Genomic DNA, 19691 nt, shown 5'->3' on the forward strand with positions numbered 1-19691 from the left:
CAGCGCAGAGGAGCCAGGCCCGTCCTGACAGACGCTTTAAGTGCCCACAAGGGGCCGACGGTAATATGTCTTTGGTGCTCGGTGTCAGCAGGAGGCTTGCAGTCGATGCACTGATGCTTTCGTTTGATGGATTCTTTGGGGGGAGGGCTATATGGGTGCGGCTGGTGGTGGTGGCGGCGGCGGCGGGTTTGGTTTAATGCAATTGCATTTAGGATGGGACATTCTAAAAACAAGAATTTTGTTTGTTAGAGGAAAAATATTCCCCAAAGACTGATTATGAATCCACAGAAAAGGCATCAATAAGGTATATGGCTGAGACCAGTGATCGACAACAGTGGCCAATCAGGCGATCGGATTATTCAATGTATAGCTCATCATCAATCACAAATTTGCCTCAAAGGATGTTCGACAACATCTTCTGTCCCAGGACCCTCACATTGGAAAAGGACAAACTCCAAAAAACGAGGACAAAAGAAAGAACTGAGGAGGGATTCCTCTCCCACGACTATGAATCAATTCAGAAAATGTGTGAATATCTTCTTTTTTTTTATCCCTATATTGAAGCAAACCTTAAAACAATTGGGAATAAATTGTTTAGCAATGATTTAGCAACCCCAAATACATGGCATGATATCCGCGGTCACTAAAGACGTTATAAATCTGTCAGCTTGTTGTTAGCGAGTCTACTCAACCCGATGCAGGAGTCGGGCCCACTGGACTCACAAAGCTGTGCTTGCGTCGCTGGTTGTTCACTGAATAGCAGCCGGCAGGTGTAGCTGAAACAAATTCCCATCTTTTCTGAATGTAACGTGGGTTGTGCTGTATCTAAAGTCTTCTGCAAAGGGGACACCTTTTGCATTCCACTGCAAACGAGGCATACTGACTGAAAGTTGGCGAGATGAATGCACATTTATCAGGGCATTCTTCACTAAAGCTGCGAGTTTCCACGTCAACTTTTCTCTTCATGCTCTTTGAGAGTGACTTTACCTAAACCTGATCGGACAAGTTAAACACTCTGTTCTTCCTGTGAGCGTTCTCCACCAATCAGGACACTTGTTGATCGTCAAAACTGGACTAATCTGTCGATTTTCGTCTTCTTTTTAATGCTTTGTTGACAGGAAACTTATGAACACATCTCTAGTAAAGAACATTTAAAGTGGATCATTTGTGAGATTCTTTTTGGAGAAACTCCGCTTGAAGATCTGGAATTTGTTTAGTTGAGGACAGCCCTCCCTCCTTGCCGGATGTCTGAGTGCCGTTAAGTATGTTTATCATTGCGGAGTTCCCATGTTTTTGGAGTTACACTGAAATAGGCAAATGAAATAACATTAATTCGGTAAGAAAATGAAAATATCAAACAATAATAGGCTAATTAAACTGAATATATAAATATTCTTTAAAAGTCCGACCCTCAGAGTTCCGCAAACATATTCTGTCTCTTGAACAAATGTAGTTGATGCCCCCTGGCTTAGATCAATAGAAAAATAAATATACATTCGATTCGTCCCAATCAGTCAAAAACATCTGCCAAATGATTCATACCTTCATGCATATATGTAGTATTTTGTGTAGAATAATTCAAAAAAGGGAATTCTCACCTTTCCTATGATGCTGCCAACCTCCTAGAATACAAAGAGAAGACGGTAGTTACATACTAAATACATTTATGAGACACTGACCAATCTTATGCTCAAGAAAGCCCCATTAACGTCTTCCGTCATTCGGACACAGCGTGAGCTCGTGTACCTTTCCATGCATGAGCAGTCGTAGTGTGAGGGTCACTCCCAAGCCCCCGTCTGCAAAGTCCTGCTCACAGTTCATGGTGATGTGGGAGTGGCTCGCAGGGAGACGCATGAACAAGGCTCATCCGCTGGTCACGCAGTCAAACGAGGGCCAGCGCTCGTTCTCCGGCTCTCCGAGGTCCTTCACTGCCGCTCTGAGAGGGAAAGAGAACGACGCAAAGTCAAATCATCGGTCGTTCAGATGTGCGTAGATGCAACTTTTATACCTTCACACCAAAGGCCTCGGAAAGAACATCGAATGAGGAACTTCATCAGCTTGAGGTCGATGTAATATCGACGGTGATTCGTGACAAAGTCGTAATGAAGAAGACCGTTGAGTGTGCAGCGTGTTGACCAGAAGCACCAGCCGTGTCAGCGAGGTTGCGTCTCCTGACAGTCTGTGGGCGGCCGTCGATGACTAACGCGCTATCTGTGCGTCTCCATTCACTGACGAGCACTTTCTCACAGAGGGAGTTGAGTGATTTGTGGAATTGGATAAAAAAAAAATAATAATACAAAAAATGTAATATGCAAAGTTTATCAAATTCAATTCCAAACTGTTTTTACAAAACTGTAAAATGTTTGGAGTTTCTTTTGGGACCTGGATTCTATCTGCTCCATCACAGTAAAAGGCTTCTCAGGGCAGGATTTATACACCGCGAGAGCAAACGAGGAGCATCTGTGCCGATCCCAGAATGACAATGTGGCTACGTGCCTGTCAGTAATGTGACGGACCACATACGGTATGATGATTAATATGCGAGTCACCTGGCGGCTCAGTGTCAGCGTGGTGTGTATTATTAGTTCATGGAATCATTCGTGTTTCCTCTTGACAGGGGAAGGAGATGGATGTACATGTGACGCATGACTATAGCTGCACAGTAGATGCTGCGTGATGAGCAGAAGTTAAAGGCACTTTCCTTGTATGTTTTTTCAGAGGATCTAACAAATGCTTACAATTAGGGCAGCCAAAAACAATCATGATCATAATCCCCACCAGGAAGATGCTGCGATCGGTCGTGTGTGATTGTGAGTGAGTGTGCACCTCTGCGTCCGTCCACGGCTGATCTCGCATTCTGCTGTAGCAAAGTGCATAGTATTTTCGGACACTTTCTCAAAACACCTTTTATTGCCTGTTTTATATTCCCGTTGACTGCCTGCTGACTCGTCACTCACTACTCTTACCCAGCTGGTAGGAGCCGCTTGTGATAACGAAGCTGAGTGCATCGCCACTATCAGAGACGCAGTGCAGGCGAAACGACAACTAACAAAGCTGCCAGTACACACACTGATGCACTTCTCTGCCACTCAGCTCACTAAGTGAACAGACACCTTGGTGAGTTTCATTTAGTCTTTGAGGAGATTGTATGAGGTGTCTGATACTTTGAGCCGGTTGACTGCATACATCGCCGCTTGTTTTTGAGTTTGAACGAAGTGTTTTAAGACGCCTTACAGCCCGTTAGTGTCGAGCCGCGGGGGTCAGCTAATTCTGGATTGTATTCATTCAATCACACAATACAGCAGTGGTACATTAATAAGAGGATTATGTAAAAAGAAAAAAAACATCATAGAAACCTATGGTACGGTCTTCAAACAACACTCCAAATCACAATAATTACAAAAAATTCATAATTCAAAGAAAATCAGCAAATTCTCACATTGGAAAATCTGGATCCAGAAAAACAAATACAGGATTTTCAACCAGGAGGTTAATGTTTGAGACTATAGTGTTCATGGCCCAAAGTGGAGTGTGTGACTTATGTGTCTTTTTTTCGTTTGACATATTTTACAGACTTATTTTAAGTCTACATTTACATTTTGCACCAGTCCATTTGGTGGATATTTCACTGGTTAAGTAAAAATTCTGAAAGGATGAAAAGTCAGGGGATTGCCAAAGTCAGTGAGATTTATCATCTGGGGACCATGAATGTCTGAACCAAATGTTGTGGCAATCCATAAAGTAAATGTTGAGATATTTCAGTCCGGACCGAAATGGTGGACCAGACGAGTGATCTACGTTTTCCATCTCTCGAGCAGTTGTCTGACTCATCTATCAGTTGACTTATCGTGTCCGCTCTGCTTTCAGTACCGTAATGAAAAGCATTTGATTTCACTGATGCTTTTCAGATATTTGAGATATCAAGAGGAATCCTTTGACGTCATGGCTCATGTTCTGCAGCGACACGGTAACACACTCTGCCTCTCCTTTTTGACTCATCAAGGCCACTTTTTGTTTGTCTGCCAAGTGCATTCCAACCAGCCCACAGGGCCACTGTGTTCCCGCCCACTGCTGCAATCCTACTCACGCCGCCTGGCACACGCGTGTCTTTTTTCTCAATCTCCATGCTGTCTGTAGATTTGTTGAGCTATGCCGGGAGATCATGTTTAATAAATGGGTGTTATTCTAGATGAGATCCAATTCCTGAGAGACTCGTTGTAGGCAGGTTTATTGCTTTTGCTTAGTGCACAAGGTGATTTATTCATGCAGTGGATGCTTGCAAAGCCACGTTAGAATGCTCGCACACATCCCTCTTAAGATTCTCCAGAGCGTGACTGCCTGTGTGGGTCGTTATATTCTCCTCCACGGAACACGTGTGTTTATCGCAGAGCACATTTGTGCAACCCCGCGGACTAACTTCGTTACGCTTAGGCGCTGGAGGGCACGGCTAAAATGTTGGCCCTTTATTGCATTAGCAGCTAATGGTTGGAAGGATCATTATGCGCTGCTCTGTGGGTTGATAACAAGGCATGTGTGAGGGCGGAGAGCCTCTGAACTCCCTCATTTCCAGAATCCCAGCAGCAGCAGCAGCTCTCTGGGATGAACAGAGCCCCTCTGTTCTCAATTAGACCGCGGTCACTCCGAACAGGGAATTAGCAAAGTTCAGGCTGCAGCGGCAGGCTGCCAAAGACGCGGTCGGGACAGGAGGGCGAGGCGGAGACGACATCCACTGTCCTGCTTCTCTGTCCCGGACAGCGTCACCTTGGTCCTGCTCCGCCTGACTGAATCCGGCACGCAGGAGCTTCTTCATTTGAGTCACTGCTCGTATTCATCGTTATTTTGCTTGCTTTTACTGATTATTATATTCGCTGAATTAAAGGGACGGTTCACCCCAAAATACGATATGAAGAATATTTGTATTCATCTATGCCATTCATCACTGCTCGACATTCTTAGTAGGCGACTGTCCCTGAAAGCTGTTGACATTTTGTTCCTTTTCTCAGTCTGATGGTCATTTCTTTCTTTTGGCTGCGAGTCAAAAGAAAAGCCACAAAGTAAATGAGTAGATATTTTACAGCAGATACATTCACACTGTTTGTTGCTGTTATTTCCCAAATGTATGATGAGAATCATGACTTCCAGCAGCTGCTTGAGTTTCACCAAATTTTAAAGGGACAGTTCACCCCATCGATCTAAAATGCTGTGAGTGTTTGAGATACCGGCTGTAGAGACGTCTGCCTTCTCTGGGATATAATGGGACGAGATGACACTCGGCCTGTGGTGCTCCACAGCAACGTCTCTTTGCAGAAATAATGGCCCGGTTACTCAAAGATAATCCACGGACCTTGGTGTGAGCAGTTTCATGCAAGAGCTATGGTTGAAAGAAAGTAGGTCCTACATGAAACTGCTCTCATCAAGGTCTGTGGATTATCTTGAGAAAGTGGGTCATGACGTCTGGAGAGAGACAGACAGTTTGTGTATGTATGACATGTCAAAGTGTCCCAGAGCGAGACCTTGACTGCAGTGGCGGCCGGCCAATAGAGGGCCACGGGGCATGGCCCCACCCACCTTGAGCCACAAAAAAAAAAATTATATTATTATAATTTTTTATTTGAATAATATTAATAAATTATACGAATTGTCAATATTTGTGTTTTTGAGCGATGTAATATTTGTAAAATAGGATATCTGCGCAAAATAAATGCTTTCCCTGCTTGTCCTCTCCGCTAGTGCACCTCTCAGCTGTCCCCGTGCACGTCTCTACTGCTCGTGCACGTGCTGGGGCCAGATAGATTTGGCCCAAGGAAGACGGGTCTAATAAGCAGCTTAGCCAATCACTGATTAAAGAAATAAATGAGTGACTTACAATTTAGCCAATCAGCGCCCTAAAAAAGACTGTCTCTCTGTCTAGTTCTCATCTCGCGTGTTCTCGTGTTCAGACAGCAGACTCGCGGGAAAGGGAAGCCGTACATGAAGCTTCTGTACTAGCTGAACACCAGACAGGTTAGCTAGCTGGATGACGTCATGCTAATCATTTATTTAGCTTTTTAAAACAACGGGGACAGATCCAGCACGGACAGTTACGGGAGTGAGGGATGAGGAGGTAAGGAAACATGAGAACACCAGGGTAGGGAGTGAGGGATGAGGAGGTAAGGAAACATGAGAACACCAGGGTAGGGAGTGACTGATGAGGAGGTAAGGAAACATGAGAACACCAGGGTAGGGAGTGAGGGATGAGGAGGTAAGGAAACATGAGAACACCAGGGTAGGGAGTGAGGGATGAGGAGGTAAGGAAACATGAGAACACCAGGGTAGGGAGTGAGGGATGAGGAGGTAAGGAAACATGAGAACACCAGGACACACATGAGAACTCTGTCAAGCTACATATCAGACAAAGTGAACATCTTTTCTTCTACATAGCTGTCCTCAGTCTCATCTGCTTAACTTGGTCATGGAGGCATCAACATGTAATAGAGATGTTAAATTAACAGTGAAAACTCATCATAGCTTAATTTAACATCAGTATTCATAATTACACTTCATGTTTACTTCTCCTGATCTTTACCTCCTATAACAAGGTCCATAGGGGCATCTCAATGAATGAACATGTTATATTATATTATATAAGTGTTATTTGCTGATTTTTTTCGTGTTGGAATACATGTTAAATATTTAACTGCCAAGTAATAATGCGTGTTTGATACTTTAATTTGTTTGCATTAAATCATACTGGGATGTTTGCTGAAATTGATAGGATGGCCCTACCTAGAACATGTTCCACCAGCCGCCACTGCTTGGCTGAACTCCAAGTAGCTCCCCGGCACCTCACTACAGCCCACTGCTCCTAAATGGTCAGATTTCATGTGTTTGTGTGTACAAAGACTATTTTAAACAGCAAGCAGAGTTCCTTCATAATGAAGAGAAGGCAGACATCGTTCTGGCCAATAAATCCCAAACTAGGCAACTCACACCAAATCTAGATTTTTGGGAAATGTCCCTCTACTGTTTGTAAGAGTGCCTTTTAACAATGTCACGGGACCCGCAACAGAAGTAATCGGCCGAATAATCGACTGTCGGCTTTTTGCTGCTCCAAACTATCTTTATTATGTCGGCCTTTAAAAATCGGTCGACCTTAAAATACAAAAGATATGAAACTGTTGTATAAAGTTCACTGATATTGGAACATATATGTATGTAACGTATATGTATGTATGTCTGTATGTATGTAATGTGGTCAACAATCTACCAGAAGTGCTTAACTTGCTCTTATATGTTTAAAGTTATAACAAATTGGCATCATGCCACAAACTAAAAATAAGCTTCATTACAGACAAATGTAATAAAGTGTGATAGAAATCGAAGCGTTTTTACTTTTTTGGTCTTACTTCCATGAGGCGTACATCAAAGATGTCGCAGATAAAAGCAACCAGCATACATCGCTTGTCAGAAGCCAGCAGGATCATTTTTTATTTATTTTTTCTTGCCATGTTTTCTGGAGCATCCGCTCCGGAGAGCCGGTGGAGATGAAAGGGATGTTGTGCAACCCGCTTGTCCCGAGGACCGGACACCTGCTCGGAGGCAACCGGGTCCCTCGCACAACCTGGACCAACCGACGCTCACGGTTTAGAGGAAGCGAAGGACGTGCCTGGTCCCCACGGTGAGGGAGAGAAACAGGGTAGAAACAGGGTCCCCCTCTGCCTACAGCACATACAGGGGGGGGGGGGGATATTGAGTGTCTGCTCGATAAACACAGAGGCAGAGAGGATAGGGTGTCCTCCGGGTGGGCACATATAGAGCGGTAAGTGAGAGCGTGTCAACGTGTGCATGGCGCATGGCAAGGGCAAGAGGTGAGTCACACACACACACGCACGCACACACACACACCGACAGAGAGACGGCGACATGCACAGGTCTGTGTGCACCAAAGCAGACGCAGACATACAGCTGCTGGGATGAAAGAAGGCAACAATGCACACACACACACACACACACACACACACAGGTTGTCCTGTTGAAACACAAGAGCGAACAGGCTTTGATCTGCTGAGAAGCTCCACAGGAAGAATTTTTTATTTTTGTTTCTGCAGCGATCGGTCATAAACTCAGATCCCCACTGCCATGTTTGAGTACATATGACACAATGAGAGCGTCATTTCCAAAGATGGTGATGAATGAAAAAAAACCCACGTATAGTATAAGAGAAGAGTCCTCTGCAGCAGTGTGGCCCAAACGTGTTTATTCTGGTGACCCACTTTAGGAAAAAAAGCAAATTTGAGCATAAATGAGCGTTCCTGATCAATTTTTCTGCCTTTTCTGCATCACTTTTTATTATCTCAAATAGGGAAACCAGCTATTTAGAAGATATATACATTTACATCTATACAAGATATATACATTTGATCACAACATAGCTTTATGCATGTTATTAAAAACATATACTCATGTTAAATACTTTAAAATGAGACCAAATAAATGCATTTAGGAGGAGTTAACAGGCTTGTTTCTTTCCTCTCATCAGCAAAACAAACTGAGCCTTTTTATATTAGATACGGCTACGATCATCAGAACAATACGAACATTCAGGCTCTCTCATGCGATTCAAAGCTGTACTGCAGATATTAATGCGGAAGAAAAAACTGGAATTTTTATTTGCCGACCCTAATAAAATCCCCAGCGGCCCTCCTGTGGGTCCCGAACCAGTGTTTGTGACTGATCTCCAAGCTTCTCTTCACAAGCTCCACACAGACGCATGTAAACAAATCGTTATGAGTGTCTGTCTAAGAATCCTCCACGCTGTAGAAAGATTCTCTAAAAGACTCTAAATAGGGTAAAAGTATGTGAGTAACACATTTAAAAGAATACTTGTATTTCAGTTGAAATACGACTTTATGCAGACACTTCTTCGTCAAGATGAATTCGATGTGAATGAAATGTTCTCAGAGGGGGCTGCATGTTTGGATTCGGTTTCACAGCATCACGGCCGTCAGTCACGCTGGGATTCATCAGTGACGCTGGGATTCATCAGTGATATTGTTTTATGAGCCGAGACTCACAGCAGAGAGAGAAGACTGTAAATGCAACTGACTGTGTGTGTGCTCCATCAGCTGTAGCTGTAAAGTTTAAAGTTGGCGTTTAATTCTCAAAGACTCAGAATAATTTGACAGCGCTGGTAACTTAATCAAAGAACCCCACGGCTGCCCTCCGATTTTCATTAAAATGTTGCTAAATTCTGATTGGTGCAAGTGAATAAACAGACTGGACGTAAGAAGTGGACGTGGTCTGTGTGACGTCACCCATTGGTTTGTGGACGGAGGTTTTCAAGCCTTGAGTTTGGCATTTCAGTTGTCACCATCTTGTTTTTTTGCAACCAGAAGTGAAAAGAGAGGGCGGGAGTAAGTACGAACGAATGCTGAATAAGACGACCAAAGAGTTTAAATTAACTTTCATGAAGTGAAAACACAGTGTGAAAGGGTTAAAGTTCAGAGACGGAAACACGGACAACTCTCAGACCGGACAACGTCTTATAGCGACCTGTTAATCACCGTGTAGCCCCGCCCCTAAAGCATCCCCTGCTTTATGGTCTGTGTGACTCTAAATGGAGCATAATGTACTAAATGAACATCATGCTGTATTGAAGAAGACTTGAAACTAGAGATTGAGACATAAACTCATGTTTACAATGTTTACTGAGGGAATAAATCAAGAGAGAAGTAGAGTCATTTTCTCATAGACTTCTATACAACCAGAGGAGTCGCCCCCTGGTGGACATTAGAGAGAATGCAGGTTGAAGGTATTTCCATATTTGCGTCACTTTTCAGAACCGGAAGTTGCCTCCTGGGAATATGTGGGAATATTTTCCCAACTGAACCCCGCCCACTTTAATCCACGAAAAGAAAAAACACAAATGTAGAAATTGTTTTGAAGCAAAACTTTGGCAAAACAATTTGAAATATGTTTTCTTTAAGTTTAATTTACATATCCTATAGCTTGTTTTAAATCTAAAAATGGACAAACAAAGCGCACAACTTCAACATTCATAAGCACTTGACTTAAGTACGTAGAAGTGCAGCCATAAGAGAAACCGTGTCAATCTCTTCACTGAGACGGGAGGAGAGGGCTTTAGTTGTGAAACAGGAGAGGCTTGAAATGAAAGAGCAGTGTTTCATCCCTCAGCGTGTCCGTCTCAGCTCGGTCACGTATAATAGGAGGGGGTCAGTCCTCGGGGCCAGAGGGGACTGTCCTCGCCCATCAGACCCCGGCTTCGTCTGGTGTTAAAGCATAACCGTGTCAGCCTGCAGTGCGAGTCGCCTGTCAACCACCGCGCCCCAGAGAGGGTTATCAGACCCCCGGGCCCCCCCGGGGCCAGCTCGGCAGAGAGGAGGCCAACAGCCGAGTTCACTGCAGCCGCTGCACCGAAATGTGGGCCGGCGCTGATAAGATTACCCCAAAGCGGTGTGTTTTAAATCCATAATCTGTGGCGCTTTAAAGAGCCAATAAGACAAGATCTCCTGCAGATTGTGCAAACAAATCTGCAAAAAATGTTAGATGAAAGGTTCTAATTCAAAGGGCTTTATAAGCATCTTCCAAAAACTGCTGGGTTTCTGGCTGACATGAACTTACAATCTTGTCAAGAATCAATATTGTCAAGAATCTGCATAATTACGAGTGAATCCAGTAGCTAATGAACAGCCATGTAATTGACCCTCCATTGTGGCAGTCTACCCTAATCAATCACTTTCTCTGACGGTCAGGATGGAGCAGTATTCAGTTAGCTCTGGCTAAATAACACCCTTGAACGAACACGACTGCGAGAAACGCGCATTGATCAAGTCTTGTTTTCACAAAGGATCCCGTCTCCTCATTAGGTGAACCCGAGTTCCTTCCTGCTCATTATTGCCGGCGGGGATGAAAACAACACAAACATGCAGATAACGAACCTTACGGGTCGTGTTTTCTGGGCTGTCGATTGTTATCTCCCAAGTGGCTGCTGGTTCCAGACACGCAGTGACACCGTCTGAGCCTTTGTCTACACTGGCTTCAGTCTGAGCACGGGGGCCGAGCGGCCCGAGCCCCAACACGGCGACTGCACACTTCTCATTTAGAGATCAGAAATCATACACGGTTTTATTTTCCTTCTCTCAGTTCAGAGCTAATGATAACTTTTATCGCAGATTAATCTGCAGATTATTATTCTGATGATTTGTTTTGTCTGTAAAATATCAGAAAATATTGAAAATCGAGTCGAACATGCACGCATATAACCAAAAGTATCTATATGTGCATATACGTTCATGCATGCATCCAGTCTACAGATGAATATAGATTTATCTAACTTTTATTCTATTTATTCATATATATTTTTCCGCTCCTCTTTTTCTGTTTGCATCAGCATAAAATACATATGACAAATAATAGTAAAAACAATAATAATAACAATAATTGAACAAAATCATGACATCATTGCGATAAAGGTTTAAAAACAGTGGAATATTTCTTCGGTGTCATTTATAGATTTTATGTTTTGTTATCTGTCCAAAAAAAGGAATATACTCAATGAAATATGACAAAATTGGACATTTTATGGATGTACTAATTCATGACTTCATTGCCATAAAGGTATGAAAAAGAATATTTCTTCGGCTGAAGCCAAAGAAAAGTCTGTTTTGTTGTTTTTTTGCTTGAAAAGTAAGAATTCTCGATGGATCCCAGATGCGAACTGATTGTTTGCATGTTCTCGATCTCTTCCAGTACATTTAGGAGCATCTCTAGTTGGCTTCCTGCTGTTTTCATTCGATTACACAGTTTGACTTTCTCCCGGGTGTTTATCCCTCTGGACTCGACGCTGTAGAATTTTCTGGTCATTTGCCTTGACTGACAATGGCATGCTTCTTATTATTAGAGAGCTCCTATTAAAACCATATATCATTCTGAATGGGTTCTTTGGGCATGGAGGAGAATACACTCTGGCAGGGTATTAACTCCAGCTTTCATCCCATCCCTCTCGCTGGATGAAGGTCACTATCTGCAAAATGACTTTCCTATCTTCTCTTTCATCCCTGCTCTCCTCCCATCCTCCACGCCAGGGCATGAGTCGGAGAATGTGACTCCTCGGGAGAGGAGAGAGAGAGGAGAGGAGGAGGGGGGGGGGCAGATTGAGAAAGAAAAGAGGGACAGTTGGAGGCAAAGAGAGAGACGAGTTGATCGATACTTTGGAGAAACGTGTAACCTGAGAAGATGTGGCCTGGCCCTGCTTCCTTGACGAGCAAAACGCTGTGTTAAAAAAAACGTCAATTGGTTTAAACTGGAGCGCAGATGGCGCAGGAGTCCTCGTACACAACACCCCCCACGGTGGCGTACACAGTACGGCTGCAAAGTCACATTGTCTACAGCGGCGCTGCGCTGAAGTCGGCCGAGCCGCCGGCGTTGCTGCTCGGTACGCAACAGCACCCGTGCACGCTGAGCCCGAACTACATATTATATAAGCTCCTCAACAAACCCAGCACAAGCCCAAAAATAGTGCAGTCCCTGTTAAATATTTCAGGCACTCGGCAGCTGAAGAGGGGGATAAAAGGCTTCTCTCCTCCTCGGTCGCAACACAAAAAACAGACGCACACACACACATTGATGCAGATGGCCGATTGAAAGAAAAGCTCCCATTTAGTGTACTGGAAAGAGTTGTAGCTTCTCCGCTTGATAGACTGGACTGGAGTGGTCGTGCTTAGCGTACACCTAGCCGCATGTGTCTCCAGTCGCTCTCCGCGCGGTGCAGACACAGAGATGAAAGCCACTCTTTGAGGCCTAACTTCTGAACGAAAATAAATCGCGCTCATGAGACACAACAGGAGAGTCACAGGGGCCAATCTTTTGGGAGCCAAACACAGAGCCGTCTTTTCATAGCCGGACGAACGGCCCGCGGCTCTCTCAGACACCGGGTCGGTGTTAAGAACAGCGGCGACGGGTCACATTCTGCCTCATTCACATTCTGCTTCATGGTGAAACGCGAGGGTAACAAACTGACGTCTCTACTGCAATCAACAAAAGCTGGGAAAGTGTGGAGCCTCGAGAGTCTGGAGTTATTAGATAGCGACAAGCACACAGGTGAATTGCACAAATGCAGGTTAATTGCGAGAGGGGATTTCTCTCAAATATTGGAGAGGAAATGTATTTGCACTCCTGTGACGACGTCTCAATTCACCCCCGAGTGAGGATGATGGTATTGACTTGCCTCATGGTGCTTTCATTGTTGAAGATGCTCTTCCACAATATTAGATCTCTCAGTCAGAGTGCATTAAGGACTTGCATTTGGACAGAGAGGCAGCGGCGCACGATGGTCCGTCTTTGTGCCCCCGGAGTTCCTCTAAAGATGTGTGTGCCTCTAACATCAGCCAAATGGTACGTCCTATTCCATTTTCAGGAATAAAAAGCATACAACACTAAACCAGACGCCCTCATCACCACACACACACACACACACGCATGCAGTGTCCTATTTTTCTCCCCATGTTTGCTGCACATGCAAGATTCACCAGCGTCTCCAGGCACCAGGAACATGATTTCCTGAATCAATCAGCTGGTCCACTATCAGCTGTTTTTTGTTGTTGTATTGATCCTCTAGTAGTGAAGAGTGATCAGTCTTGTAAATTCATTCGGGCCTAAAGTGGATGAATTTAGGCCATGAAATGCAAAACACGAGTGTACTAAAAAGTGGGAAATGGAAACAATGGAGATCATTCATTTCATTCCAGCTCCTACAATGTGAGAGAAACATCAAGGCTGGTTTGTATTGAAGCCAACAAGACAGTTTTTCTATCCGGTGTAAAAAACAACAACTAATGCAATTAGGCTTCCTGGTGAATAACGGTGCTGTCACACGCACACTCGCTGCCTCAGCACCGAGCAGGCGCCCACAGTACCGGACTTGTTGAGAGTGATCTTTGTGTTCAGGACCGGCCTGGCCACCGGGAGTCCACTTTCATTATCATAAACTACACAAGGCACCAATTGTCTCACTGCCCCCCCCCCCCCCCCCCCCCCCCCATCTGGTGACTTGGTGCCAGATGCTGGATTTAACAAGCCAGTCACTTTATGGCTCCATTAAATCAGCTTTATGAAATCTAGCATCTCGTACTCTTATATAAGATCATAAGAATCGTATCATGTATAAGATAATAAGAATCTTATTCTCTCACATAAGTACAAACATAGCACACTGCTGTAATGTAGAAGGACAGTAGAAGATAAAGAGTTAAAAGGCCGGATTCTAGCTATAATTCTGTGATTGCTCATTAAGAGGAGTTTTTATGCTGAATAAAAAAAACACATGCCTCTCTGTTAGAGGATCACTAAACATGACAGCCACCACGAATGTCACCTGTTTCAAGTTCGAGCAACGGGAACATGCTGTGCCCTTTATTTTTATTTTTTATTCCAAATATTCACTCACCTGTTTTCATGTAAAAGGTCGCGGGGCTGCAGTTCCCACTAAAGTATCCCCATGGATGTGTGTTGTGACCGGGCTTTGTATCCACATAGAGTCCTCCCGGTGTGTCAGCAGACTGAGGGTGCAGGGCGCCTGTGCGCTGAGAGGAAGGAGAGGGAGGGAGAGAGAGAGAGAGAGGGAGGGAGGGAGAGAGAGAGACACACACACACGCGCGCGCACACACACTGAGAGACGCAGGAGGCGACCAACCCCGCTCACCCTGATCACTGTAAACCAGAGGCAGCTCGTGTGCAGCTCTGGGTAAAGAAAGAAGAAAAGTCGGTTTGACTCGGTGTGTGGATCCCCGCCCCGGCCGGTGAGCTGAGCGCCTCCCGGCCCCACGGGACCTCCGCTGGGGGGGAGCGCAGCGCGCTTCTCCCCTCTGCGTCGCACGCACCGCAGATTGACACGTGCGCTGATCGTCGGAGCCTCGGCTCGGTGTGAAATCATGGCACGAGCCAGGAAATTGCATGTGCGGAATCAATCAGACTGTTCGGTAAATGTGCGACATTACCACGTCTCCGTGAGTGTTTAGTGGAAACATTTGCAGTACGCTTCCTCCACGTACATCCTTTTTTTAAAGCATCACGGCTGCTTTATATAAATCGCCTATAATCTGCTATTTATGTGCCATGTATGCATTTAAACTCCAGGTGCAAGTCAAACACGCCACACCTGTCGAGGAGTTCCCCTGGTCGGCTATAGGTGAACAGATCTGAGACTAATCTTGATCCAAATTATAAATTGTACAAAATAACATGCGCTGGCTCAATCAAATGTACATTTAAAGCTCGTGGGCATTTTCTCTCGACATTTTTGGTGTGACTGAAATCAGTATTTTTCTTTCACATAGCGCCATCTAGTGGATTTATCTTCATGTTGCAAATGTTCCCAAGAAAAAGAGAGGAATATATTCATGGGTGTAGGTTTGTAACATTATTTATAATTGTTGTATATCATCCTGTACAGGGTGTGGATTGAAATATTCTTGTAGATTACTTGTCGTTCATTGATTTATTTTATTCCATGCCAAACATTTGGCCCATACCACACGGGATTACAAAGACAAAAGTCTTTTTGATACATTTTCTGGTCTTGCATGGAGAAAAAACAGAAAGACAAAACAAAAACGATTAAATATCTGCAGATTTTCTCTCGTGTTATATCGGTAACAATATATAGTCCAGGTAACAAAATGTCTGACAGTCTCTCCCTGTGAGACAACATTAAATAAAAAGTATGACTCCAGCGCGTCCTGTGTACAGGAGGGAACGTCTGGGTGATGATGAGCGTGACATCTCCATCTATTTCACAAATTATCTCCGTTGTTTCCCAGGTGCTTCTCATTAACGGCGAGAGGATGGATGTGGACCCGTATTTTATTTTTGTAAATAAAAGGCCTCTATTCATCACTGCTCGACATTTTTAGGGGGCGATTGTTTCTGAAAGCTGTTCGGTTTTGTTCCTTTTGTCAGTCTGATGGAAACCCACAAAGTACATAAGTTATTTACAGCAGACACATTCACACACTGTTTCTGTTATTTGCGGTTTATTTCCCAAATGTATGATGAGAATTCTGACTTAGGCAGCAGCTGAGTTTCACCACATTTTAAAGGGACAGTTCACCGCAAAATCAAAAACACATACCGTTACCACATTACCTGCAGTGATCATATAGATTGTTTTGGTGTGGGTGGCCTTTGGAAATATCAGCTGTAGAGATGTCTGCCTTCTCTTGAATATAATTATAATTGTGTGGTGCTCAAAGCGCCAAAATAACACATTTGATAAACTTCACTTTCCATAAATCATGACCCGGTTACTCAAGATAATCCACAGACTTGTTGTGAGCTGTTTCATGAGGGAACCAGGGTTGAAAGAAAATAGTTCCTACATGAAACATCTTTTATTAAACCCAACTAAGTATTTCACCATCTTTAATTAAACCCAACTAAGTATTTCACCATCTTTAATTAAACATAACTAAGTATTTCACCATCTTTAATTAAACATAACTCAGTATTTCACCATCTTTAATTAAACCTAACTCAGTATTTCACCATCTTTAATTAAACATAACTCAGTATTTCACCATCTTTAATTAAACATAACTAAGTATTTCACCATCTTTAATTAAACATAACTAAGTATTTCACCATCTTTAATTAAACATAACTAAGTATTTCACCATCTTTAATTAAACATAACTAAGTATTTCACCATCTTTAATTAAACCCAACTAAGTATTTCACCATCTTTAATTAAACCTAACTCAGTATTTCACCATCTTTAATTAAACCCAACTAAGTATTTCACCATCTTTTATTAAACCCAACTAAGTATTTCACCATCTTTAATTAAACATAACTAAGTATTTCACCATCTTTAATTAAACATAACTAAGTATTTCACTATCGTTAATTAAACATAACTAAGTATTTCACCATCTTTAATTGAACCTAAGATGGAAGTTTATTGTAGAGAATACTTTAATTAAACAAGTTACTGTAACGAAGAGAAATTGACACGTGTTGGTGTCTTTCATAGGCATAAGGCAATAAGGTGCAGTGTCGCTGAGTGAATGAAGCTTATATATACCTTATACCTCGAGGGACACGTTGCAGTATTAAGTCTTATGAAAACCTAACTTTGAAGAAAGCTATATAGAAGACAAATATGGCCGATTATTGTTTCGTCTGTCACCCATGCAAAAGCAACTCTGTTGGAGCTTCACGACACCCTTTGAATTGATCACTTAACCATAAAAAAGGTTGACGGAGTAACTTCCTGTGGTCCATTTGGTCCAGAGTCAGAGTGATGTGTTGGTTTTCAAACAGCAGGAGGTGCTGTGTGATTCCAAATCCATCTCACAGAGACAGACTGCTTTGTTATTAAATAAAAAAAGGAAAGACAAATGCAACCACTATTATGGTTGTGTGGGTCAGACCGCTGCCAACCATCCGTCATGTTGATGCGGCTTTAAAACAGCTAAGGTGCACTGTCGGATATGACAACAGCCATCAACTGGGGCTCGGGAATTGTGATTACATCAATACACTTGGCACACGTAATGCAGGGATGTAATAAACACAGTGAGATCTGCACTGAATCACTGCTGGACAAGCTGAGGGAGCGACACTGTGTGTGTGTGTGTGTGTGTGTGTGTGTGTGTGTGTGGGTGGAGTGGAAAAGGTGTGAGGGTAAAAGAGAGGGAATTACATGTTCATTTTATGGTTTGAATACAATTTTTAGTGACTGACCGACACGCCGGAGGCACGCAGATTTATAATTCAGTCCGTTTAAGCCTGAAGTGCTTGCATGTGTTTTCATTGAAATGTGATAATTTCCCAAAATCAAATCAAGCTGGAAATTAGATGGTGTTGTCAAATTCACAAAAGCGCCAATTTCAGCCGTGGAACACAGACCCCCCCAACACCCACCCACCCTTTGGCATACACACAATGTATATCATCCCTGCTTGTCTGGGAGCATTGAAGCTCAACGAATGCCTCTCACACTAAATGGCACTGAAACAACGAGAGATGACACAAGGGCAAACAACCGCAATGACACAACAAACACGGCTCAACGTTCTCTGCGTCGCATCTTCGCGCTTAGCTTTGTCCTGACACGCGGTGATTGAAGACATACTCCGCTTTCGTCTGCGCGTCAGAGCTCGAGAGTTTAGGTCGCAGGACGAGGGCGGCCCTTTCATCAGAGCTACTTCTGCGGGGGGCTTGATCTCCCTGGAAGCCGCAAAAGTCTTTGATTCTCCCTCAAGCAAAGGAGCAACGGTTTGACATTCCTTCTTTTGATGTCCATCAAACATTCCTCATCCGAACTTGACTATAACTTCCTTTTTTAAGAAGTCACAGGATAAAGTCTGCGGAATCTACAAGTGTTTCAACGTCTGTACCGGCTAAAAGAATGAAACATAGAAATACAACGTGACACACAGCGGACTGCTGTATAGTGTGTTTACCTCTGTGACAATGATTTGCATTTAGATGCAGAAGGGTGATGTGTATTAGAAGGCACATTTCCATAAACCTTCCTTTGTAGACATATAGCGTTGCTTTGAAGTGAGTGTATTATTTTGAACAATGGGTGAGAGGGAGACTTTGGACAGGACAGACTGCAGTTGGAATACTAATATGAGATTTAGTATTAAATACCTTACAGAACACAGATTGTGTTCAGCATGCTCTCCAAATGTTGTGCAGTTTGTCTTCATGGGCACTGAGGATGATGAGTTACTATATTTACCACATTTCTATTGATTCAGTGTGTTAAATTTCCTCTTTCATCCACTGCGTCTTTTTCGATCAGTCAATGAAACATCATTAGTGCTGTTTGTACAAATACTGTAAAAAAAAAAGAAAGAAAGAAAAAATACAAATTGAGTCGAGAAAACACGACACCGCAGACACAGAATGATCAAAAGTAAACCAAAGGAAGTAAGGGAAATTGATTGACGTTTTCTTTACACAAAGACGAGGTTAAAGCAGAAACATCTTAGACAGCTTAGAACAAAGTGATGAGCTCCCCTCTGAACCACAGGGGGTCTGTTCCATCTGGTTAAAGGCACTTTAGCTGTATCTGATATTCATCACAGCCTTCAATGTTTCACAGCTGTCGCTGAACTCCTCCGCTTGGCCAGCCGCTTAATGAGACTGTAATCAATATTTTTGTATAAACCGGCGATGTGAGGATCACCTGAGTCCGCTGCTCTCTTCGGCTTAACTGAGCTTCATATAGACTTTCTGCTCATTGTTCTGCTGTCCGTTTGGGTTCACTCTCGCCGCTCTCATAGCCTCGTTTTTGGACGTAGCATGCAGCTGTTTTCAGAGAAAAAACCTTGACATGTCGCCCGATCTGCACCAAATATATCTGGTGAACATAGCGGAGCAGTGAGCCAGCTGAAGAGCCAGATGTTTCCCGGCCTCAGGAGTAGGCACAGAGAACAAAAACAGAGTTTAAAAGAGAGTGAATATCGAAATTTATTTATTGCGGGGTTAAAGGGACAGTTCAGCCCAAAATCAAAAATACATATTTTCCCGCTATTTATCAACCTAGATTGTTGTGTTTTTTTTTGGAGATATCGGTGATGTAATGGAACTAGACGGCAGCCTCGAGTTCGGCGATTTTGCCGTCGCCATCTTGGATTACGACCATTGACATGTTTGTTTCACAACCAATGAACATTGGTGAC

General features: G+C 43.4%; 1 protein-coding gene across 2 annotated transcripts in view; it reads right to left on the reverse strand.

The window, feature by feature from the left end:
* LOC306780478 (poly(rC)-binding protein 4-like) overlaps positions 1-14766 on the reverse strand; it is a 34896-nt gene extending 20130 nt beyond the window's left edge. For both annotated transcript variants that reach the window (XM_079272872.1, XM_079272871.1), the window contains exons 1-3: positions 14444-14766; positions 1747-1936; positions 1599-1622 (exon numbers count right to left, since the gene is read on the reverse strand). In XM_079272872.1, the coding sequence (XP_079128998.1) occupies positions 1599-1622; positions 1747-1854 (132 nt within the window). In that variant the 5' untranslated portion in view covers positions 1855-1936; positions 14444-14766. The remainder of the gene's footprint in view (positions 1-1598; positions 1623-1746; positions 1937-14443) is intronic.
* Positions 14767-19691: the final 4925 nt, after the last annotated feature.

The sequence above is a fragment of the Melanostigma gelatinosum genome (genome assembly GCF_949748355.1).
Source record: "Melanostigma gelatinosum genome assembly, chromosome: 8".
Taxonomy (NCBI): domain Eukaryota; kingdom Metazoa; phylum Chordata; class Actinopteri; order Perciformes; family Zoarcidae; genus Melanostigma; species Melanostigma gelatinosum.